This window comes from Lissotriton vulgaris, chromosome 2_1, assembly GCF_964263255.1.
Source record: "Lissotriton vulgaris chromosome 2_1, aLisVul1.2, whole genome shotgun sequence".
Taxonomy (NCBI): domain Eukaryota; kingdom Metazoa; phylum Chordata; class Amphibia; order Caudata; family Salamandridae; genus Lissotriton; species Lissotriton vulgaris.
Window position 1 is genome coordinate 829,054,316 of NC_141687.1, and position 25,735 is coordinate 829,080,050.

At 45.9% G+C, this 25,735-nt stretch overlaps 1 protein-coding gene across 2 annotated transcripts in view; it reads right to left on the reverse strand.

Moving 5' to 3' along the window:
• MCM3AP (minichromosome maintenance complex component 3 associated protein) overlaps window positions 1-25,735 on the reverse strand; it is a 622,263-nt gene that overhangs the window by 225,309 nt on the left and 371,219 nt on the right. For both annotated transcript variants that reach the window (XM_086956240.1, XM_086956239.1), the window contains one exon: window positions 20,165-20,317. In XM_086956240.1, the coding sequence (XP_086812366.1) occupies window positions 20,165-20,317 (153 nt within the window). The remainder of the gene's footprint in view (window positions 1-20,164; window positions 20,318-25,735) is intronic.

Sequence of the window (25,735 nt, forward strand, 5' to 3'; positions counted from 1 at the left end):
TGCTGGTGCCACAGACACGAGTCTGACCTCCTGCTGCTGGACAAAACTCCGGCAGGAGAGGCGTGGACAATAGGTTTCCTGTCCAGGTAGGTGTAACCACCTCCTCAGACAGGCTTTAGTGTATTGGGGCAGGGTGGGTGCATTCATTGAATGCTTTTCAGACAGTGCCTGGGGCACACAAGGTGTCCCAGTGCATTTCCTAATTCAAACCGGTTGCTGGGGCACTCAGCCCCAGCTCTGGCACGAAACTGGACAATGGAGAAGGGGTGTAACCATCCCCTCCCCAGGTCCTTCCATAGGTGGGACCTTAGAGTAGGTCCATCCCCTAAACTGGGTATAAGTATAGGATCCCAGTCCCTGGGACTTTAGATTACCCTGGACGAAACTCTGCAACATTTATCTTGGACTTTCGACATTCTATTTTGACTAGAAGACTGAAGAAATCTCCCTTGGGGTCAAGGAGTGACTCCCCTGTTCAAACAGGACCAAAGAGCATCTTGCCGGCCTCCATTTTCGAGGCTCCCACCGGATCCTGAAGAATCTGCGACACAGGACACGGACTTCCTGACATCTCTGAGGCCGACACGAGTCCGCAGCAGAGTTGAGACCTGTAGCTATCACAAGAGACGTGGAATGGGAACTCCAGGACATCCAGCACATTCGCTAGTGCATTGACTTCCCGAGCTTTCCCGAAGTTGTGCATTGGGCTACTTGTAGTCCAAGCCCTGAGCACCTTTTGCACCGAAGCTTGTGGACCTACACTCCACGAGTGTCCCGTGGGCCCGCTTCCAGCATTTCTGCTCGAGGCCCCTTCGCGATCCCTGTTCCGTCGACTGGTGGGTCCCCACGAAGGAATCTCCTTTGTTTCTTGGGCGTTCCTGGTTGCTCCAGACATGCCCTGACTCCCCTCCAAAGGGTGAGTCCCTCAGACCTTGCTGGTCTGTACCGAATTCAATCTTTCCATTCTGCGTGGGTTGCTGTTGACAAGGCTTGTTGGGTCCAATCCGGATACCGACGCTGCAGCACTCGACATCCGACGTGGGCCATCTCGAATCCAGCTCCTGGTTGTCGTCGACGCCTCCTGGTCCTCGTGGCCGAAGTGTTAAGCTTCACCTACATCACCTGACTTCACCCGGCATCGGCTGGCATCTTCTTGTTGCCTCCCTGGTCACTGGCAAGGGACCTAGACTCTGTCCCTTCTGCTTTCAGGTTCTTCAGATCTTCGATCCACTTTTGGATCCATTCGGACCCTCTTCATCTGGACGCCTGCAGCACTTCTTTGCTGCTCTCCATAGGAAACAACGACGAAACCCAAAACGAAAAGACACCTATGCACCTATGCACCCAGCTTCCCTGGGTGAGGTAACACAAGTAGTTTGGTGCTCCCTTGGCTCTTGACTCTACCGAAGTGTCCCGTACTGAAGGGGTTTGTTCCTAGTCCACTCCTAAGTGTCCTTAATCTTTAAAAATCTAACAGCAACTTTCTACATAGAAGTCAATGGTGATTCGCGGCTCTGTTTAGACACTGCATGCGTCCCCCGTGGGTCTCCTGCGTCCCTACCTAGGGTGGTTCCTGATTACCCCAGCGGTTCTACAGGCCCTAGGCCTTGTCTCTACGCTCCTCGTGGTTCTTATACCACTTTCTTAGTATATGGTTTGTGAGGGCCCCTAGGGCAAAACGTATACTGTGCTAATTTACTGTGTGCTAATTAAGTTCCTGTATTGTACTTTTACCTCTAGCCTCATAAAGAGACTAGAGGGGAGTGTTCAGAACAAATACATATATTGTATATATATACCTGGTGTGATTCTCCTTTTATTTGATCACTCATCAGATTATAGGTTTGTAAAACAAGCTGCTTTACATTCCTTCAAGACGAAGCCTGAAGGCTGCTCTCCACAGCTACCACTAGGATAGCTTTGTATAACGGTTGTCTTAACTCTTAAACCTACCACCAATAAGGGTTGTTTGGACTGGTGCAAGGTGCCCACTAGAATAGTGGATAGCATATGCCAGGCCAACTTCTCACACCGTCTTGATGGCATCATACCCTTAGGGCATCCTACAAGCAGCAGCACACCTCATCAAGGGCCTGAAGAAAAATGCTCACATCACTTCCATCCTGATGGAACTCCACTAGCTGCCCTTGCCGCCTGCAGAATCTTCAAAATATACATCACAACAGGCATCCCTGCCTGTGAGTAAACAGGCTTTTGGCAGGTCTCACCCAACCTATTGCACCCATTTTGATTGGCAGGCACAGGTGGGCTCTGAAGTGCCCTGAGCCCTGCTAATCAGGACTCAGTGCAAGTGCCCTGACCCTTGAAAAAATACACAGTTAATTAGCTTATACCCAATGGTCACAGCTCAACTTACTTATAAGTCTCTAGCCTCTAAGTTAGTGTCACACACGGACTGCAGCACTGGTTGTGCCGCCTTGAGTATGACAAATTAAGACATGTCGCCCAGACTGCCACTGCAGACTGGTAGAGCAGTTCAACACTGATAACTCACCTAAACCATTTCAGGCAATGGCAAAGCCCAAACTCCCTTTTGAATATGTGTAAATCACCCCTACAGCAGGTCTGTCGAGCCCAAAAGCAGGGTGCAGTATATTTAAAGGTAGAACATGTACTTGACATGTTTCTTACAGTATAAATCGGAGATTGTCATTTTTACTAGAGGAGTGATTGATAGCCCCATTGGCAAGTACAGAGTTACATGCGGACAACTCAGCAGTGCTAAATTCTGAACGGGACTAACAAAGATTGTGTATCAAACCTTACCCCTTTGGGAGATGTGTCGATAGTTCCCAGGACAGGTAACAATAGTGGAGGGGTTACCTCCTCCTGGCAGGAAGCCACACAGGGGGTTAGCCCAAAAGGCACACGTCAAAGGGGAAGCCACTTTTGTAGGACATATGGTGAACACACAATAGAGAGGGGCTGCTCTTTTGCTGGGGTCGACAGGTTAGCATCTGGGATAAAGGGGGGGGGGGGGGGGGAGTGAACACTGGCCAAACCATTTTTTTAGGTTCCGCTGGGGAACGGAGCCTTTAGGCTCCGCCTCCAGAGAAATCTATTGATTACAGTAAGGACTCTGGAATACGCCCCCCTGTCCCATTGGCTAGCTCCATAAATGGAGCCTAGCCATTGGACTAGGGGCCTGTCCGTCAATGCCGGAGCAGACACGGGGGCGTTCCCGAGATTCTTTGGCTTTTGCCGACGTCACGCGACGTCAGGCGAAAGCCGGGAACGCCCCCGAATCTGTTCCGGCATTGCCGGCACCTCCCTTGCTGCTCGGGACGGGTCTCCTTATTATGCCCAGGTCTGCAGGTGAGTGACCTTCCCCCTCCCCCTCCCTCCCTTTCTCCCCCTCCCTCCCAATCCTAGCGCGGCCGGCCGGAAGTGCCCGCCCCCCCGCCGCCCGGGGGAAGAAGGAAGACGGCGGCCCACAAGAAGTATGGCGGCCCACGCGGGGCTCCCGTGGCCTGCCTGGAGGGAGCCCCGGAAGAAGCGGAGGACGTTGCCGGTCTCCCATGCTGAAGAGGGAGACCGGAGAAGTCAACAGATTGCCGCCGTCGCAAGGAGCCCCCCGGCGGCGGGGGGGGGGGCGGACCGGAGAGCGCGGTGAGAGCAGAGTTGTGCATGTATATTGTGTTTTTTTTTCACCCCTTCAGGGATTGTGTCAGTGTTTGGGATCAGGATCTCTCGCCTGGCTTTGACTGTGCCCTAGGCAGCGATAACCACTGATATAACATTTTTGCCCGCCTCCTGTGAGCTGCTTCCCGTTCACTGTTTCCCGTTACTGCGTTCAGAGCACATTCCTTCTTTTAATTCGAACCACGTCCTCCCTTGCGTCATCATGGGCCTGTTCAGCTGCAGCAAAGTGAAAGACACAAATTAAAATACAATACTTTAATCTAAGACCGTTTGCTGTGACATTTCATCTGTGTGCGGGGGAACGTGCATCACACGCCTAAGAATAAGTAAGTACCCATTGCAGAGGCGTTGATGTGCCTTTCCCACTTCCGCCATAGGCTGATTTTGTGCGCACTTACCCGGTTTTCGAACACATCCTCTACTTAGGTTCGTTGCTGCTTTTGTACGCCCAAAGAGAAGAGAAAAGCATTCATAGCTCTTTCGTTTTCGAGAGTAAAAATCTCTGATCAGTCGTGCATGAGCATTTGAACAGTCAGGGCATCAGATGTTGTGCTGAATTGGAGACTGCTAACCCAGCCAGCAAGGCAGCGCACCCGCGTGCTATCTGAAACACTGTGTGCTTGAGGGACTGGCGCGGGGCCCGGCTGGCTTGTCAAGCATTTCAAAGCAGCAGGACTCCTATGGGGGCAAAATGTGTTGTCGGGAATATTATGTGCAGCCATTGGGGCCTGAAAGGGAGCATGTTCGAGTCTTTAAGGGGGAGATGGTTGACCCTTCCTGAATGGCAAACTTTAGTATTAGCCTACTTAGCTTTGCAGGCGAGAGAAAGGCCATTAATTGGACATCAGCATCGCATGTCTTGGCTTAATATGAGGAGCCTCAGGGTGAGAAGTTGGCTCACGAGAAAAGAGTTAATTTCACTGAACCGTGCATCCGTCTTCAGGTTCCTACATCTCCACTTATCACTTCGTTACAGGCTGGTAGTACATCGGTCTGCTGGAGTGTGTCTGTAACAGATCCATCAGACTGGAAGAGCCTGTCCGGGAATGCTAACTTGCTTAGGAAGCATTGGTTTCTTGTGCTGATAATGACACCTCATTCAGCACATAGACAGATCAGTCTATTCCCCAGATCTGCCTTGGTGCCATGGTTCTGGGTATAGGGAGACTAAACCACCACCGATCCATTCCTTTTCACTGCGTCCGCCCACATGTAGCCTTCTGGGTGATTGTTTAGGTCTGGTGTGTTAGTGCAACAGTCTGCTTTACCTCTTATTACTAATTATTTTAAAAATGTCTACCTTATGCAGCCAGTTCTTCAAAGAATACATAATGGACTGCAGCTCCACCTAGATAAGTATGTTTCTCATGCCTCATGTTGGGCTTTTGGTATACCAGTCCCTCTTCCAGGCAGTGCTTTAGTTGGAAAGTTAATTGACCTACTTTTAGTGTGTTAAACGACATTTGTGCATGCAACACATACGAACAGCATTGTGAATGCCTTTCTATGCATGTATATGCACGTTAAAGCAAGGCCTGCTGGCTTTTCGAGTTCTTGTTTTGTTTTCCAGGCAACCAGACTGTGTCTCTGCCGACATCCCTTTAACTGCAATCTGTTTAGCTGATTAGTCTGCCGACAGAAGGAAGGAGAAGCCCCAATTGGCAAAGGTGATGTCTGTCAGTGAGTTGTTCATCTATTTTTGGACCTATCTGTTTATCTCAGGATAGTGGCTGCAGAGAACTCATGGGCTTATAGCCCTTGCTTGACTCCACATGGCATACTATATGCAGTTCTCTGCTGATTTTAGAGCTACGATTTCATCCGGGTCAAGCAATGTCTGGTGGCTTAATGAGCTAAGGTGTCCACTGTAGGGGCCTGTGTTTGACCTCATGGTCACAGGTTCAAATCCCAGTGGGTCTACTCAGCCTTTCATCCTTCTCAGGTCTTAAACTGAATACCATTGAGTTAGGTAACAATAAACCTTTGTTGTACAGCACCAAGATACCCTTCCAGGTGGATGCGCGCTATTCAAATACACATTATTTTATCCACCTATTCAGACTGCTTCAGATCCCTTTAGGCACAATAGAGCCCCATTCAAGTATTCACCTATCCATCTGCTTTCCATTGGTGACATGGAAACTGGGTTTCTAGAGAACTTATTTGTCATCCTTTGTGGGACAATGATTGCCGTTTGGGAAAAAAGAAAAAGCAAATCCAGTGTAAAGCAAATGGCAGGGAAAATGTCTAGTTATCAGTTTAGTTTGGAATACTTGCTCCATATCCTGCCCACCAGCATTTCCGTTAAAACTTTGGACAATACCAGTTTGCACCTAATCACAGTAGGAGAGCAGCGCATGGAGTTTACTGTCCCCGAAAATTACCCATTATTATTTGTTTCTTGCTACGAGAATCTATTCATGGCTGAAGGAACATTTTTAGTGATGAGCCGGGTAAAGCAACAGATATTTCAGAAACCAAGACTTTTGTAAAAGATTGATTGAAAGAGAGAATTATATAGAACACTACTGTAACATGTTTAGGTGTTGCAAGGGCCACATTGGCTGCATGCCAACCGGGTTTGGTGGCTCAGTGGACTAATGCGTCCATTGCAGGGGCCTGTGTTCGACCTCATGGTCACAGGTTCAAATCCCGGCGGGTCTACTCAGCCTTTCATCCATCTGAGGACGATAAAATGAATACCATTGAGTTGGGTAACAATGAACATCTGTTATTCAGCGCCAAGAAACTTCTGGGTGAACGTGCGCTTTACAAATACACATGTTATGTTATGAGTAATGCCCCCAGGTATGAACACCCTGCACCATATTTTCTATTGTCTAGGTCGGGTAACCCTGTTGAGGCACTTGTCAGTATCATCCATGGAAAGTTGCATAATCTCTATCCCACGGTACCCCTTCACTTGACTTCTGGTAGATTCTTTGGGTCTTTGTCTGAAGTGTTTCTGTGATAATGGACGGCATTTATGTAACTTATGAACATACCCACGTCCTACCACCCCCCCCCCCCATTTGTTACTTTTGTAACCCAATTTATTTGAGTTTATTGATATCTATGCCCAAAGGCCCAATGTGCATGCAGGATATTGCAACTCGTTTAGATTCAATCCCATTGTCCGTTGAGACCCTATTCTTCCATAGACTCTGCGATCCTGTGGACCCAACTTGCCGTATTCAATTCAAGAATATTTCAGCCTATTTAATTTTTCATTCCTAAACCCAATAAATGGGGCCGTATGAAACTGCTGCTTTAAAAAAGTTCAAATCATACTTTTCAAATTCAGCCTAATCAGTATGCCTTCACTACAAGATTTTGCCCATTAGTTCTGAACGAGACTCCTTGGCTAGAGGCGAGACATGATATGCCAACTTTTATTTTGATTTGATTTCAGCACCTTGTGCCCTTGTCGAGGTGAAAATAAAAAACATTAACTCAAGGAAATGCACTTGAAATGGACAGGTATAGTAAATGTAAAAGGTTCAGATGCTAACTTAAGTAGTGGTGTGATTTGTGTATATATGGTGGAATGTTTACTTTCTTGAGAGGTCTTTTGGTTTGCTGACCATTGCCTGTTTCTCCATTCTCTCTGATAATATTGAACAGTTCTAGAAAGGATTTTTTGGGTTTGATTGAATGAATGAATGAATGAATGAATGAGCAATTTGTATAGCGCAAACTAAGCCCAAGGGCGTCAAGGCGCTTATGTACAGATCACCCACAGACCACTTTGGAAATCATGCTTAGGCCTTGCGCCTAGGAAACAACCAGGTCTTAAGGGACTTACGAAAGACAGTGTTTTCTTGTTGCCCCGAGAGGAAGACCGGGAGAGAGTTCCACGCCTTGGCCGCAGTCAGCGAGAAAGCGCTCACCCCCCCACCTATCCCCCTCCCCCCTCCCACCCCCCCACACACCTCAATCTTTTGAACCTTGGGACCATGAGAAGATTACGATTTGCTGACCTGAGATTCCTTGAGGGTATATCTTTTGATGATGCTTTTTAGGCCATGATATGCGTTGTGGGTGAGGCAGAGGGTCTTGAACAGAAGATGAAGCCGAGTGATGCTTCGGAAGATTCAGAACCAACCTTGCAGCAGCGTTTTGAACCAGCTGCAGGTGGTGAAGCTGACCCTTGTTTATTCCCAAATAGAGGGCGTTACAGTAGTCTAGTGTGGCTAAGATTAGGGTCACAACCACCCTTACATTGAATTGAATTGAACAACATAATTTCTTCTTCCAAATCATATTCTCCACAGTCAGATAAAATGTTGCAGATCCACTATTTGAAAGTATCAGCCCTGAGCTCTAACAGTCGTAAATAACAATGCCATTTATTTATAAGTAAAAAAAAAAAGAAATGTCATGAGCAATGCCAATAGCTCTAACTTTTCCAAAGGCGAAACCATTGCATTGTAAATGCTTGTTCATGGGCATGTAGTCTAAAGGTAGCTACACCTCTACGGAGGGCTGCCAAGCACCACACACCAAGAGAGGGGTCCCAACATCTTGAAAGTGGGCAGAATAGACCACTCTGGGATAGCAAGATGCCACACTCAAACGCAAAAACGAAAAGCGAGGAAACAGACCTTCTCCATGTCTGCACACAGGATGACATCCTCATATCCATCATGTCTGCCCCAACCCTGCTCCAATTTAGTAAGGAGCTGAAGACAAGCCTGTTTACAAATAACTACATCATGAAGCACCTAAAGTCTACTTTCACTCTCAGAAACCGGCAACTCCTCCAATCACAAGTCGATTGTCTTGCTTTGAATCCTTTACAGTGCTAAGCTGACTTTCGTCTAAGTATGAACTGTATAAATATCATACACAAACATATATAAAAGAGTCAGTACATTCACATGTATGCGGGTTCCTGCTAGGTGGTCTTTTAATTATCTTCTACCCTTGGGGTACTGCCTAGTAAAAAGCTGCCTCCTTGAATGGTTCTCCACGTTTGTAAATAATACTCACTAGTATTGGTTTTAATTGTTTTCTTTTCTGTGTAGGTAGAAGAGTTGCCAATAGGAAAAAAGGCGCAGACTGTTCCTTTCATACGTGGACCCCATAGAAATATGTTGCTGTTTTAACTATGGCACGATACAAGGAAAGGCCTTTTATTGTCCACTTTGGAAAGCATTCCTAATTTCTTTATAATCTCATCAAACTCCTTTTAACTCTGACGAAATTTTGCTATATTCGTCTCTAGGCCTCACTTCTTTTTGACAAGGGACTTTTCTTGATGTCGTGTATCGAGCATTATCTTAGCAGGGTGGGATGAGTTAGCCTATGATGAAGCATGCCACAAAAGTAGGGTGAGGCTTTCTATTCCATTATGAACAGGGCTGGTTCCCTCTGACCCTTGCCCCACAATTAAAATCATTTTATCCAGCACGTTATTTCATCTGTTGTGTGGCCCATCCTTTCTGGGCCTCACCAGGCCTTTGGCCAACAGTTCCTGCATGTGAGCATGTAAATTGAGGCCTGCGTTGAGATTACTGGGAAACCTCCACTAGAGCAGCACCTGTCTCAGCAACCTTGTGATATGGACCATATTTTCCCACAAGCCTGCTTCCACTGACGGTCCCGTTCTTGATGAACGGTTATCATCTGGAGCCTGCAAAAGAGTAAAAGGTTTATGCACGATGCCATCCGGCCCAGCAGAGATTTGTATGATCTGACAATGACTAACTGCTTGGCTGAGATGGTTTTCACCATGGCTTGGAGTGAGAATGGCATTTCCGTCAGGTTGTCAAGAAAGCTAGATTTTCACAGTTTTTTCCAGCTCTAGAAACTCCACGTTTTCTTTTTTTTTGTACTGCCTTCTTGGAAGTGTTTTTGACAGAATCATCCACAGCTGAGGGGCATCCTCTTTGGTAGTCAGCTTTTTTTCTCTCCAGCATAAATAATGCCAACCTCCTCTCCCTATACTTCAGGGTCATGGGAGGAAAGGTTTTACAGATGTTGCAGTGTGAAGCATTGTGCATTGGATAAAGCAATTAATTACATTGCTCATCAGAGTCACCAGTATAGATCTTTTTCACCTGTCCACAGGTGAAGCCTGATTTGAAAAGAGATTATTTCTCTCCTTTAATCATGATGATAATTAGTGACAGAGTAGAGTGTTTCCTGACCTAGAAAATAGAGATTTCCCACTAAATCCCCCCAAAACAACTAACAAAACACTGAAAGCTGATGATACGGCAGTTTCATATTCAGGGTAGACCAGGAAAGTAACCGGATAAGATCAAAGAGAGGTTAGAGCAGAGCTCTTCACTGGAACACCTTCATACATGACAAGCAGCAAAATCTGAGCTAGGGTGGTGTCTTGACAGGCTTTTTGGCTCTATTTCGGAGTGATAAAGACTTTAATCTTGCTCACATCTAGGATATGTATTCCTAGCTTGTGTTGGCTCTTTTAAGCCCTTTCTTCCAGACCTAGAAGAGGATAGTTGCTTTATATGATGATAGATCCCTTACTCTAATCCATCTATTGCCTATTGGCTTTGCCTTTCATTATTTTGCCTATAGTAGAGGTTGGATCCTGTGGTCCTGACTTTATATTACACATTAGTATTGTTTATGTAGGTACTCTGACAGAGCTAAGGGTTATTTCATCCTTCTCAGGCCTACAAGGCCCAGAACTAGGTAGACTCCATTTTGATAGAGCTGAGATGCTTTAAGGGGAAAGGTAATGTTTATAGTTAAGGCTGTTGACTGCTAGGGGAAACCCAGCCAGGACTGATTTTTATCCGAGGAATGTGTTTGTCTCATGGGCCCAGACGTAACAAGCAGATGGCCACTGCGGTTGCGTGGAAGCCTTGGAGCTAGCACAGGAATTCGGTGGGAGGCAGCCCTCTGTTGGAAATTTCCATGAGGGGAGAGGAATCCATATTAGCGAATTGCAGAAGAGGAGGAGTGGTCAGTTCAGTTTGGTTCTTGCAGAGTGGAGAGTAGGATGTCTGCTGGAGCTGCAGAGCGCAGTGCAGTTCTATTGTTTTTCTGGAATGGAGAAAGAAGGCAGATGATTGCAGAAGCTGAAGAGAGCAGTACAGAATGCATTAAAGCAGATGGAGGAGCTGAGGTTGTCAGCTGGAGCAATTGAGCCAGAGGCGTGGAGCTGTGGTGACGGAGGGAGAGACAGAGAGAGCCCTGATCCCACCAGAGTCAGAGAGAAATCTTCCTTCTAATAGGTGAGGTAGTCTAAACTAGTCCCCTTTACACTTACACCTTAATCTTGTCCTTATTCCCTAGGCTATTGTATGTCTAATCCTTTTCTTTCAGCGGTGTGTTAAAAGTTCCTGTTAATCAAGAGACCCCGCAGATAATCTTGTACTATATGTCTAATCCTTTTCTTTCAGCAGTGTGTTAAAAGTTCCTGTTAGTCATAGAGACCCTGCAGATCTGTATATGAATCCTTTTTTATTGTTATTGTAATAAAGATACCCCAGTTCTAAGTGAACTAGTGTGCATGTGTTGTTATTCCTGCATACAGTGTGTATATCTTTTGTCCCCACACAGTGGGGGTAACCTTGTCTCCTAGTCAGGTATTACTGTTTGAACAGATGTTACCCCATATCAGGTAAGTGATAACTGAATAATTAGGGAGAGAGAGGAGACCTGGAACTGAGGGATAAAGTATATACTAAGTAATGCGGCCATCCCATAATATTATTGTAGTAGCGAACCCTTAGTGAATAGTGAGAGAGACTTCCCAACATAGAGAGACAGAGAGCTGAAGGTATTCATAGGAAAGTGGTCGTCATTGGTAAGTGGCGTTAGTGAGAGCACTGATTGTGGTCAGTGTGTATACCCGCAAGATAGCGGCTTGAGTGAGCACCGGAGGGACACGGTGTGTAATGAGATCGCCTCTAGGGAAAGTGGCGTTAATGAGAACACCAGGTAGGAGACTGGTGCTTAGGTCCGCCGGATTGTGGACCGGATAAAGAGTGAGCACTGGGGCTGCAGCCCAGTGTGTATGGCACGCCGGATTGTGTGTCGAGTGAGAACTGATGGTAATCAGTGTGTAATGGTAAATAATCAGAACTGCCCCAGGGTAGATTAGTCTGGACCCATGTGGTCGCGAGACTATGAGGTATGAGTGTGGTGTAGGGCATGGATATCCTTAGTAATCAGTGAGTATTCCTAGTAATCCCTATATATTTAGTGGTGTTTCTAATGATATGAGCTTGTATATTGCGAATTCCCCATCCTCAGGTAGGTACCCAGGTGCCTGGATAGATGGTCCTGAGGAGGGAGGTGGTTACGTTCCGGCTGGGTTGGAGGGGCTCTCAGGAGCTGATCCCATCTGGTCCGAGAACCCGGTCGTTACATCTGGCGTCGACGAACAGTTTACGAAGCCTGTGTGCGCTGTATTTGTTTTTATCTTGATGGTTTGCACTTGGCACGAAAATTGGCCTATGGGCTTGAACAGTTGCAGTGTAAGGAGATTGCAGTACATCATGGCATTTGACTTATGCAGGGTGGAAGAAATGCTTTTCATCTTGGTGTTTGAACTGTCAGGCTTGAATGGTGACATTACATGAGGGAGCCAATTACATCTTTGTGATGGTCCAATTGTACAAATGTGTGTGAAAAATGCTTTTAAATTGCCCATTAATGTGCTTGCTGCATCTGCTTACGCTGTGCGATGTGAAATGTGTTCAATTTAATATGATTTGTGGAGTTCCTTGTAAATAGCTCCTTGTAAATATGCCTTGTAAATAGCGCCATGTAATTGTGGCCTGTGAGGAGCATGTTCTCATTTTGACTTGCTGTGTTTCTTGTGAATTGCGCCTTGTATATATTCCTTGTGAAGAGCGTGTCATTTTTTGAACTTGTTGACTTTCTTGTAAATATGGCTTGTGAATAGCGCCATGTGGATATGGCTTGTACAGTGCATGTTATTGTTGGGTTAGGCAGGAGAGAGCTGGATCTCTTTCAAATGCTTGGGGGATTTGTTTTGTAGATGTGTGCACGTGTTATTTGAAAACGTGGAGTGATAAGTTCTTGAATTTCCCATGTACCTTTTTAATAGATAATGTACAAATGCTTGCACACTAAATTATGACATGTTACCCCTTGTTTTACTTCTCATGTTATTTTCAAAATGGAAAATTAAATGTAATGTTGTTCTAATATTTTTTCCCTTTCAGCAGCAGCTGTTTTTATAATAGATTTATTTCAAAATGCTAGCCTGTGACTTAGTTGCACAAATTATGTCCTTATTAACTTTTGGTTCTGCAATGCAAAATTATGGTGTTTCACATGTTATTTTCCAAAAGTAAAATGTAATGTGTCTGCTAATATTTTTTCCTTTGCAGCTAGTAGCAGTACTGAATTATTTTAAAATGCTAGCATGTCACTTAGTTACAAAAAATATATGCCCTTATTAATTATGCTTTTCGTCAAGTTTTCAATTTGCTTCAGTTAGTTTGAGAATAGTGGTTCTGGCCTGGGAACAGAGTTGTTTTGAGTTCCATGGAATGTGTTTTTCGACCTTGACTTAGCCTGGCTCCCAGAGAAAGCTGTTTTGTAAAGGGAGGGCCTTTCCCTCTTGGAGCGCCGAGCAGTGCCTGTCTAGTTATTATTGGCCATTCTCCAATTTCTTTCCGCGGAGAAATGTTTATGTAAGGGGGGGGGGGGGGGGGTCAAGTCGCTCTTCCTTGCTGTCGGCGCAGACAGCTTCATTGCCTTCAGATAATGGATCCTTGCACATGCAGAATAATTGGCAGACGCTTGGCCCTTGGAGTTAGATAGATACAGTAGGCCTGGGTGAGCTTCCCTGACTAGAGATTAGAGATGCTTGGACAGAATGGTTGGCAGCAGCCTTGCTCCTGCAATGAGATCAGCACTTGGCAATGATTCAAATTACATCGCACTGTAGCCTGGCTCCTGCTTATTTTTTTGGAGCGGATTCAAAACTCTGAGCGCGAACATCTTTCTGAAGGGAGGGGCTGTCTCTCAGAGGATTCGGGAGTTGCTAGGCCCCAGCCCTTCTGGCTGTGTATGAAAAAATTGGATTTTGCCCAAACAAATTTAAAAGAATATGATTTAAATTATTCCTTGAATTTAGAATAATTGTTTTTATAAATTAGTAGGTTTCTTTCGACAATGAAAAGCACTTGGGGTGCTTTTTAAATGGAAAATGTATTTTTGCTAGATTAATGATACTTGTTTTTTCGTTTCAGGTTGTTGGGTTGTGGTGTTTGGTGTGTGCGTCGGCCCACCCCCCTCCCACTCCCTTTGTTATTTTACTTTTTTGTTTTCATTTTTTTATGTTAGTTTGTTATTTTTGGAAGATGGAACCAGACCAGACCGGATTGGTGGCGGATGAACGGCGGAAGCTGGTGACTGGAGGATGTGCTTCCTTGGTACCGGATACAGATGAAGATGAAGGGTCGTGGCCTACATCAATTAACAGTTCTAAGAAGAAACCAACGATGGATTCCTATAAAAATAACTCTTATATTGACTGAACTCTATAGTTGGCTGCCTCAGCAGTCAGGTTCAAACCCCATACAATATCATTGGATTTACTAAAAAAAATATATATATATATATATATATATTTTTGACAAAGCCAAAAGTCCCATCTTTTAAAAAGTGAACTGAATTTCTGAAATAATTATGTTTCCAACAGAAGAAGTCATTTTTTCCCCATATTTTTTTTTTCAGATGGACATTATCACAAACAGGCCCCAATTTAAAATTTCTCATGGTTTTGATGTTTATGCAGTACTCATATATATTTTGCCTTTAGTATGCTATGCTATTCATTATTGATACACTTGTTTATCTTTCACCTATTATAGTTTTCCTGTTTTCTGCAAAACAGTCTTGCCAATGAAGGGATAAAAAAAAATATGGTGGTGCACACATGTGTTCCACAGATTGATACAGAAGGATTAGATACAAACAGTTTCCTGACTTAGATGATATATATACCACATTTAGATAATTTTCTTTGATTTATTGCTTGATATGCATAGTGCTACACCAGCTATTTTGTAGGAATGGGGTTATCCTTATTTTCCTGTTATTACACTTTCACTTTGATTCATCAACTCTTAATTAGAACAGTGGGATTAGTTCCAAGGGTGGTTACCCTAGACTTTAAGTTGTCCTGGGAGGTGTGTCTTTTAGTAAAGTTATGTCCTACATCTATTAATGTTTGCCCAGACCTTGAGAACCGTTTGTCATGTTTATTTGTCAGATTTCACCAAATTCTTTCTTAAGTTGACCTAAGTTGGTAGGCCTCATTTAGGCCCATTGTTATTTTTATTCCACACACATGGCCCTACACCAATAGATTTCATGAGTTATCATTAGAAGTTTAAGTACATTTAGTTCTTAAGTTGACCAAAGTAGGTAGGCCTCATTTAGGCCCTTTGTTGTTTTATCATTAGAAGTTGAGGTACATTTAGTTCTTAAGTTGACCGAAGTAGGTAGGCCCCATTTAGGCCCCTTGTTGTTTTCATTCTACAAACATGTCCCTACATCAATAGATTTTATCAGTTATCACTAGAAGTTGAGGCACATTTAGTTCGAGGGTGCTTTAGTTGATTTCTGTTGTTATCAGATCAATCTTAGATATGTTTCAGCATTCAGGTCAAGGGTGCTTTGATTTGTTTTCAGTTGGTTGTTAGATTTGTATTCCCTACATTAAGTTTCAGGTGGAATTTCCTCAAGTTGTCATTCATTTTAGAGAGTTTTTTGGTTTTTGGTTTTGTTGATAGATTATGTTGATGTTTGTTTACTTGGATGTTGTTGTTTATAGATGTTCGCAAGATAAAGTCTAAGGGTGGAATGTCTTGACAGGCTTTTTGGCTCTATTTCGGAGTGATAAAGACTTTAATCTTGCTCACATCTAGGATATGTATTCCTAGCTTGTGTTGGCTCTTTTAAGCCCTTTCTTCCAGACCTAGAAGAGTATAGTTGCTTTATATGATGATAGATCCCTTACTCTAATCCATCTATTGCCTATTGGATTTGCCTTTCATTATTTTGCCTATAGTAGAGGTTGGATCCTGTGGTCCTGACTTTATATTACACATTAGTATTGTTTATGTAGGTACTCTGACAGAGCTAAGGGTTATTTCATCCTTCTCAGGCCTACAAGGCCCAGAACTAGGGAGATTCCATTTTGATAGAGCTGAGATGCTTTAAGGGGAAAGGTAATATTTATAGTTAAGGCTGTTGACTGCTAGGGGAAACCCAGCCAAGACTGGTTCTTATCCGAGGAATGTGTTTGTCTCATGGGCCCAGACGTAACAAGCAGATGGCCATTGCGGTTGCGTGGAAGCCTTGGAGCTAGCACAGGAATTCGGTGGGAGGCAGCCCTCTGTTGGAAATTTCCATGAGGGGAGAGGAATCCATATTAGCGAATTGCAGGAGAGGAGGAGTGGTCAGTTCAGTTTGGTTCTTGCAGAGTGCAGAGTAGGATGTCTGCTGGAGCTGCAGAGTGCAGTGCAGTTCTATTGGTTTTCTGGAATGGAGAAAGAAGGCAGATTGCTGAAGCTGAAGAGAGCAGTACAGAATGCATTAAAGCAGATGGAGGAGCTGAGGTTGTCAGCTGGAGCAATTGAGCCAGAGGCGTGGAGCTGTGGTGACGGAGGGAGAGACAGAGAGAGCCCTGATCCCACCAGAGTCAGAGAGAAATCTTCCTTCTAATAGGTGAGGTAGTCTAAACTAGTCCCCTTTACACTTACACCTTAATCTTGTCCTTATTCCCTAGGTTATTGTATGTCTAATCCTTTTCTTTCAGCGGTGTGTTAAAAGTTCCTGTTAATCAAGAGACCCCGCAGATAATCTTGTACTGTATGTCTAATCCTTTTCTTTCAGCGGTGTGTTAAAAGTTCCTGTTAGTCACAGAGACCCCGCAGATCTGTATATGAATCCTTTTTTATAGTTATTGTAATAAAGATACCCCAGTTCTTAGTGAACTAGTGTGCATGTGTTGTTATTCCTGCATACAGTGTGTATATCTTTTGTCCCCACACAGTGGGGGTAACCTTGTCTCCTAGTCAGATATTACTGTTTGAACAGATGTTACCCCTGATCAGGTAAGTGATAACTGAATAATTAGGGCGAGAGAGGAGACCTGGAACTGAGGGATAAAGTATATACTAAGTAATTCGGCCATCCCATAATATTATTGTAGTAGCGAACCCTCAGTGAATCGTGAGAGAGACTTCCCAACATAGAGAGACAGAGAGCTGAAGGTATTCATAGGAAAGTGGTCGTCATTGGTAAGTGGCGTTAGTGAGAGCACTGATTGTGGTCAGTGTGTATACCCGCAAGATTGCGGCTTGAGTGAGCACCGGGGGGACACGGTGTGTAATGACATCGCCTCTAGAGAAAGTGGCGTTAATGAGAACACCAGGTAGGAGACTGGTGCTTAGGTCCGCCGGATTGTGGACCGGATAAAGAGTGAGCACTGGGGCTGCAGCCCAGTGTGTATGGCACGCCGGATTGTGTGTCGAGTGAGCACTGATGGTAATCAGTGTGTAATGGTAAATAATCAGAACTGCCCCAGGGTAGATTAGTCTGGACCCATGTGGTCGCGAGACTATGAGGTATGAGTGTGGTGTAGGGCATGGATATCCTTAGTAATCAGTGAGTATTCCTAGTAATCCCTATAGATTTAGTGGTGTTTCTAATGATATGAGCTTGTATATTGCGTGTTCCCCATCCTCAGGTAGGTACCCAGGTGCCTGGATAGATGGTCCTGAGGAGGGAGGTGGTTACGTTCCGGCTGGGTTGGAGGGGCTCTCAGGAGTTGATCCCATCTGGTCCGAGAACCCGGTCGTTACAGGTGGCCTTCAGGGGGTGAATAATAGCTAAGCACTTCCACTCCAATGGCTGAAGTTTGGGTTGATTTAAATGAGGTGACTGTGCTACTGAACAAACAGTGCAATTGAGGCCTAAAGCCATTTTAACATGGTTCATAGTTATTTAAATTTACCAGGGATTCCCTGTCTGTGGGTGGTGAATGATTCAACATGTGAATATATGAAAATTCTAATGCTGGAGAAGAAGGAAGAGAATTTCAGACCCAACCACAAGAGAGCAGCATAATGTGCAGCATGCGAGTCTAGATGACAGCCATGTCGGAAAACTAGGATTACAAGTAAGGAACATCTTGATAGTGGTATCTTCAATTATATTATCAGAAAATAGAATAGCAGGTACATCATCTAAACACTGAAGAGGATGAATCAGGAAAACAGATAACTTGCACAAAGTGGTATGTTTCAACTCTGAGTCCAAGCAAACCTAAACTGCTTGACAAAAATATGTGCTAATGTTTTTCCATGAAAAAGAATGTATATGTAAATTGCGTTTGTTTGCAGCAATAATTTTGATGTGAATTCATGAATGTCACTGAATTTTACAGTGGTATATTATGGTTTTAAAAAAACAGATTAAAGAATAATGAAATGTAGAATGATGATAATAGTATCGTGATTAATACTGAGAAGTTATAAGTCGTGAACAGTGCACTCTGCATTCAGGTTGAATTGCTTGAAAGATTACTACTAATGCCCTGGTGGCCACATTGCATAAATTAGTTATAAGGATACACCACGTAGGAGTAGATCTGGCTGCATCAACTGGAATGGACATTTAGTCCACCGAGAATTGGAATTTATGCCTTCACGGTAGTAGGTAGTGGCATATTACTATCAATCTATCAATTAATTGATTAGAGATAGCTAACCATGAGTATTAATTTCATAGTTGAGAAAGAGTTCACTGGTTTTCCTAATTGTTTTTGTGTTTGTCCAAACGCCATCTCAGAGACCTTTATGCATCTCTTAACTGGAAAAAAAGGCTTTGAAAAAGGAAATCTAATTTTAAAGTCCTGAATTACACACATGAGAAAAAAGTGGGAGTTCTCTAGAAGACCTTTTTACTATTGAAAACAGTATAAGGTTTCTATGAGCCACCAGCATGCATCTCACTCACCCTACAATTAAATGACATCTAAGTTACATTTCAAGACTTTCCGGGTGAAGGTAGGTTTGTGCATTTCTTTTAAAGTAGGACTCATTCATTTCAATGGTTCTATAATAAAGTCTCCAAGTGGGGAAACGTTCCTCACTAATGGAAAGACTTTCGTAACCGTCTTTAAAAATGTAATCCATACATCCCTCCCACTGTCCTGGTGCGCTAGGCCCTATACTCCCTTATAAAAACTGTTAAGAGCATACAATGGACCCAGGGGATTAATATCTAATTCACATTGCACACTACAGCATTCTACATCCCTTCGTACCTACTCCTACCAATCAAGCAATGGGACGCCCTTTGTAGGGACATACCCAAAACTTATTGAAGCTTATCCCTTATACACTGGCACACCTCTCAACCATTTATCCCTCCACATCTTCCCTCTGCAGTCGCTGTGGTTTGGCAGTGGGGGACTTTTGTTACATATGGTGTTCATGTAACCTCATCACTACCTACTAGGAAGAAATCCTGTGACACATTAAAGCCACCATAGGATTTTCACTTTCTGCTTCCTACCTTATGGTTATCCTTCGTATGCAGCCCCTTGCAATATCAGCGCTGATACACGCTGACTGAAAGCTCATTAGTCACATGCTCCATGCTCCGCAGCAGCTTGTGGCACTGGCATGGAAAAATACTTCTGTCCCTACCATTGCTCAATGGTTCACTCATCTATGATGTGCTGGTGATGGAACAATTCTCCCACAACCTAACGCACACTGATGCTGAACTGGGGTGGCGAAGTGAGTTAAAGAATGATGATGGATTAAACCCAGATCAGTTGACTGGGGGCGAGTGCTTGCAATGTTGAACACTCTGTTCATCATCCCCTTTAGTTTTGCTTTGTTCGCCCTAAGCTGGCAGGGTATGTCCAGACGTGGGTCCCATGCTCACTTTGCCACTGGATTCAAGATATCCTGGCTGATGAGGGTTGTGAGCCTGAAACCGGTCCCAGGATGCTTGTTTCCGGTCCAGGGAAGATATGGCTAGGCACTTTGGGCTGGACTGTTCCCATGAGGCAAAGGGTCAGACTGATTTGCATGTAGCCATGTCTGAACTGGGGTGGCGGAGTGAGCTAAAGAATGATGATGGATTAAATCTAGATCAGTTGACTGGGGGTGAGTGCTTGCAATGTTCAACACTCTGTCCATCATCCCTTTTGGTTTTGGATGGAACAACTCTCCCACAACCTAACGCACACTGAGGCTAAATTACTATGAGCGAATAAAAATGAAGAATTCCATGTTCATGCGAAAGGGGGAAACGTATGCCTGAGAAGGGTGTCTTCCATAAGCTGTACAAGATATTTGTGAAATAAAAGAGATAAGGCAATAGCATTTTGACAACCCTTTCTTTACCTCCCATTAGCAATACTCCTTCCTATTAATTCTGGGGGTGTATACCCTAACAATGCTGGCTCTTCTAGACTTTGCAATAAGTTCCAGTAAACCTCATCTGTTCCTCTTACCTCTGTAGGTACTTGCAGTAACACTGTAGCTCCTGTAATGCTTGCTTTGCAGTTAGGAATATTTCTTCCTCTAGGAAAAGCCCAGTCAATTCCTGAGACACCTGCTGGGAACAGCGAGCAATTCGTTGCCTCTTATCTTCGTCAAAGGCAGACCTGAGGGCAGAGGAATAAGTGCAATTAAATTCATTGGGTAGGATGGTGTGGACAGTGGATGGAAAAAAAGAGGAATAAAAGGCATGGGATCAGCAATACCCAGGACAAATAGAGGAAATCTATGAACATTTTACAAAAAAACCCCACAAAAAAACACTAAAGAACTGCAACACAAATAAACAAATACAACAAAAACATCTCAGATGTGTATTCTATGCTGAAAGACGCCCAAAACATTGAATAAAAATCAAGTAAATGAAAAGTCAACAAATAGCACTTACTCTAACCAACGCACCCGCTCAACCCTTCTATTGAAATAGAAGCCTTAATTTAAATAGCTTTTTTCTTATTCATTAAAACATGTTTTTTGCTCTTTAAGTTTGTTGTTTTTATAAACTCACAGAGAGTAATAAGTGCGTGAAATGGGTATTCAGTGGAAGGGGCAAAGAGAGAGTAGCAATAAAGAAAGGCATTTGCACTCTACCCTGTAAGCATCTGCTCGTAGTTGGAAGTGCAGATTATTCACATGCTCTCCAGACTTCTGCTATCTAATGTTATGTTATGGTATTTATATTTATAATTCACAAGGCTACTCCGAGGAGTGTCCCGGAGAGAGTGAGCACCAGATTAAACTAAGAGAAATGTTTTCAGTTTTTTTTTAAACAGAATTGGATCCTGAATACACCGAAGGGTGAACGACAGCAAGTTCCAGGCTAAAGCGGCATTCAGAGCAATGGAGCTGCTATCCATCCTATGCAGCCGAAAACGCGGAACATGCTCCAGAAGTTGAGTGAAAGAGCGCAGATGTCTTGCAGGAGTATAGACAGAGAAGCGCTTTTGTAAATGGATAGGACCAGAGGGGTGAAGAGCACAGTGTGCTATAACTAAGGACTTGAATTTAATCCTTTTGCCTACGGGCAACCAGTGCAGGGGGCGCAGATGTTGTTGCGCGCTGCTTCTTGCAGGAACATGGAGGAGAAGACTGGCCACCGCATTCTGAACAACCTGGAGTTTGGTGATCAGGTATCATGGTATGCCAGCATACAAGGCATTGGCGTAGTCCAGCCGGGATTAAATCAGGGCTCGCATGACTGTTTCCTTAGCGGCCCTAGGGAGCAATGGGAGGAATTTCCAAAAACTCTTGAGTATCCAGAAGCAGCTCCCAGCTAACTTCTTGAACTGGGTCGCAAAAGTGAGATTCCCCTCAAACCAGACCCCCAGATTCTTGGCGGGTTGCCCCGTTGAGGCTGGCATCGTAGAATCGGACGGCCAGAGAGATTCTCTGAACTGAGGAGGAAATTTTCCATACCAGAGAATTTCCAATTTCTCCTCATTACATTTTATTTGTGCGGAGGCCAGCCACTGAAAGACCTTGGATAGGCAGTTGTTAACCAAGGAAGTGGAGCTCTCATTTTTCCCCCATGTGAACAGAAGCTGGGTATCGTCCTTGTAGACAATGATTTTGGCCCCCAAATCTTCTGCTAGTTGCACCAAGGGAGTGACATCAATGTTAAAACAAGCATTGGAAATGCAATAGGTCTCGCACCATTAGAGTTAGTGCTTTTAGAATTGTTTATGGTTTTTTTTTGTAAATGTTTATCATTTTTGTTTCCTGTAGCCTATGCTAAAGAATTACAAATAAAAAAAAGCCATAAACATTTCTAAAAGCTCTAACTGAAATGGTCTGAGACCTATTGCACTGTGTGAGGGTGAGGGGTTGAGGGTGGGTGAGGGTGAGGGTGAGGGTGGGTGAGGGTGAGGGTGAGGGTGGGTGAGGGTGAGTGAGGGTGAGGGTGAGGGGTTGAGGGTGAGTGAGGGTGAGTGAGGGTGAGGGGTTGAGGGTGAGTGAGAGTGAGGGTGAGTGAGGGTGAGTGTGGGTGAGTGAGGGTGAGGGTGGGTGAGGGGTTGAGGTTGAGGGTGAGGTGTTGAGGGTGCGGTGTTGAGGGTGAGTGAGGGTGAGGGTGAGTGAGGGGTTGAGGGTGAGTGAGGGGTTGAGGGTGAGTGAGGGTGAGGAGTTGAGGGTGAGTGAGGGTGAGGTGTTGAGGGTGAGTGAGGGTGAGGTGTTGAGGGTGAGTGAGGATGAGTGAGGGTGAGTGAGGGGTTGAGGTTGAGTGAGGGTGAGGGTGAGTGAGGGTTGAGGGTGAGTGAGGGTTGAGGGTGAGTGAGGGTTGAGGGTGAGTGAGGTGTTGAGGTTGAGTGAGGGTGAGGGTGAGTTAGGGTGAGGGGTTGAGGGTGAGTGAGGGTGAGGGTGGGTGAGGGTGAGTGAGGGTGAGTGAGGGTGAGTGAGGGTGAGGGGTTGAGGGTGGTGAGGGTGAGGGTGAGTGAGGGTGAGGTGTTGAGGGTGAGTGAGGGTGAGGAGTTGAGGGTGAGTGAGGGTGAGGGTGAGTGAGAGGTTGAGGTTGAGTGAGGGTGAGGGTGAGTTAGGGTGAGGTGTTGAGGGTGAGTGAGTGTGAGGGTGAGGGGTTGAGGGTGAGTGAGGATGAGTGAGAGTGAGGGTGAGTGAGGGTGAGTGGTTGAGGGTGAGTGAGGGTGAGTGTGGGTGAGTGAGGGTGAGTGAGGGTGAGTGAGGGTGAGTGAGGGTGAGGGTAAGTGAGGGTGAGGGGTTGAGGGTAAGTGAGGGTGAGGGGTTGAGGGTGAGTGAGGGTGAGGGTGAGTGAGGGTGAGGGGTTGAGGGTGAGTGAGGGTGAGGGTGAGTGAGGGTGAGTGAGGGTGAGGGGTTGAGGTTGAGGGTGAGGTGTTGAGGGTGAGTGAGGGGTTGAGGGTGAGTGAGGGTGAGTTAGGGTGAGGCGTTGAGGGTGAGTGAGGGTGAGGTGTTGAGGGTGAGTGAGGATGAGTGAGAGTGAGGGTGAGTGAGGTGTTGAGGGTGAGGAGTTTAGGGTGAGTGAGGGTGAGGGTGAGTGAGGGTTGAGGGTGAGGGGTTGAGGGTGAGTGAGGGTGAGGGTGAGTGAGGTGTTGAGGTTGAGTGAGGGTGAGGGTGAGTTAGGGTGAGGGGTTGAGGGTGAGTGAGGGTGAGGGGTTGAGGGTGAGTGAGGGTGAGGGGTTGAGGGGGAGGGGTCGAGGGTGAGGGGTTGAGGGTGAGTGAGGGTGAGGGGTTGAGGGTGAGTGAGGGTGAGGGGTTGAGGGTGAGTGAGGGTGGGTGAGGGGTTGAGGGTGAGTGAGGGTTGAGGGTGAGTGAGGGTGAGTGAGGGGTTGAGGGTGAGTGAGGGTGAGGCTGAAGGGTTGAGGGTGAGTGAGGGTGAGTGAGGGTGAGGCTGAAGGGTTGAGGGTGTTTGAGGGTGAGTGTGAGTGAGGGTGAGGCTGAGGGGTTGAGGGTGGGTGAGTGAGAGTGAGGGAGAGTGAGGGTGAGTGAGGGGTTGAGGGTGAGTGAGGGTGAGGGTGAGGGGTTGAGGGTGAGTGAGGGTGAGGGTGAGTGAGTGTGAGGGGTTGAGGGTGAGTGAGGGTGAGGGTGAGTGAGGGTGAGGGTGAGTGAGGGTGAGTGAGGGTGAGGGGTTGAGGTTGAGGGTGAGGTGTTGAGGGTGAGTGAGGGTGAGGGTGAGTGAGGGGTTGAGGGTGAGTGAGGGTGAGGGTGAGTTAGGGTGAGGCGTTGAGGGTGAGTGAGGGTGAGGTGTTGAGGGTGAGTGAGGATGAGTGAGAGTGAGGGTGAGTGAGGTGTTGAGGGTGAGGAGTTTAGGGTGAGTGAGGGTAAGGGTGAGTGAGGGTTGAGAGTGAGGGGTTGAGGGTGAGTGAGGGTGAGGGTGAGTGAGGTGTTGAGGTTGAGTGAGGGTGAGGGTGAGTTAGGGTGAGGGGTTGAGGGTGAGTGAGGGTGAGGGGTTGAGGGTGAGTGAGGGTGAGTGAGGGTGAGGGGTTGAGGGGGAGGGGTCGAGGGTGAGGGGTTGAGGGTGAGTGAGGGTGAGGGGTTGAGGGTGAGTGAGGGTTGAGGGTGAGTGAGGGTGAGTGAGGGGTTGAGGGTGAGTGAGGGTGAGGCTGAAGGGTTGAGGGTGAGTGAGGGTGAGTGAGAGTGAGGGTGAGGCTGAAGGGTTGAGGGTGTTTGAGGGTGAGTGAGAGTGAGGGTGAGGCTGAGGGGTTGAGGGTGAGTGAGGGTGGGTGAGGGTGAGGGGTTGAGGGTGAGTGAGGGTGAGGGGTTGAGGGTGAGTGAGGGTGAGGGTGGGTGAGGGTGAGGGGTTGAGGGTGAGTGAGGGTGAGGGGTTGAGGGTGAGTGAGGGTGAGTGAGGGTGAGTGAGTGAGGGTGAGTGAGGGTGAGTGAGGGTGAGGGTGAGTGAGGGTGAGTGAGAGTGAGGGAGAGTGAGGGTGAGTGAGGGGTTGAGGGTGAGTGAGGGTGGGTGAGGGTGAGGGTGAGGGGTTGAGGGTGAGTGAGGGTGAGGGGTTGAGGGTGAGTGAGGGTGAGGGTGGGTGAGGGTGAGGGGTTGAGGGTGAGTGAGGGTGAGGGGTTGAGGGTGAGTGAGGGTGAGTGAGGGTGAGTGAGTGAGGGTGAGTGAGGGTGAGTGAGGGTGAGGGTGAGTGAGGGTGAGGGTGAGTGAGGGTGAGTGAGGGTGAGTGAGTGAGTGAGGGTGAGGGATTGAGGGTGAGGGGTTGAGGGTGAGTGAGGGTGAGGGGTTGAGGGTGAGGGGTTGAGGGTGAGTGAGGGTGAGGGGTTGAGGGTGAGTGGGGATGAGGGGTTGAGGGTGGGTGAGGGAAAAATGTGCAATAGCCAGGAAAATCAGCATAGTTACTTTAAAAATGTCATTGAAGTGTTGCACAATATACGTGTTATAAATTGCGGACTAGTGCTTTATGTTTTGATAGGACGAGAATAATCTTAGGCAAATAATTAGCATCTCAAACTCAAATGGTAAACTATTTTAAACGCGAAAGGGTCTTATCGAGGTCTATATGTAGTCATCAGTTTTCCACAACGGGCTAAAAATAATACCCGCAGATGCAACCATTACACACAAAAGAGCATATGCCTGGCTGTTGCAGTAAAGAAAAGTTATTTTTTTCGATCTTCATGTTGTAGAAGTATAAAAAGCACAAAAACAGTATACAATGGCGGCCTGCAGCCACTACAAAAAGAAGGTGTCATCACTGAATTTACCCACCCCCATTGGCCCATTCATTTTTATAATCCGTTGTTGAAGTGTTGTAAACGTTTGCACTCGCCCTGCCTCGTCCGGTTTATATGCAAGTCAGAATCCTTAGATATAGCTTGCATACGTAGGAAAGAAGCGTGTTTTAAAATAGCAAGCTGTTTGATGCGCTCTTAAACCCTGTGAGTTAGCTATTTACCCCAGGGGATAGAAACAACTACAAAATCGGCAACGGAACGTAAGGAGTACGGGTAATAGATTTAACATGGCCAAGTTAAAGCGCTATGAAGCATACTCACATACCCTGACGTGCTTCATGGTAAAGCAGCCAGAAGTGTGTGCAGATGGAGCG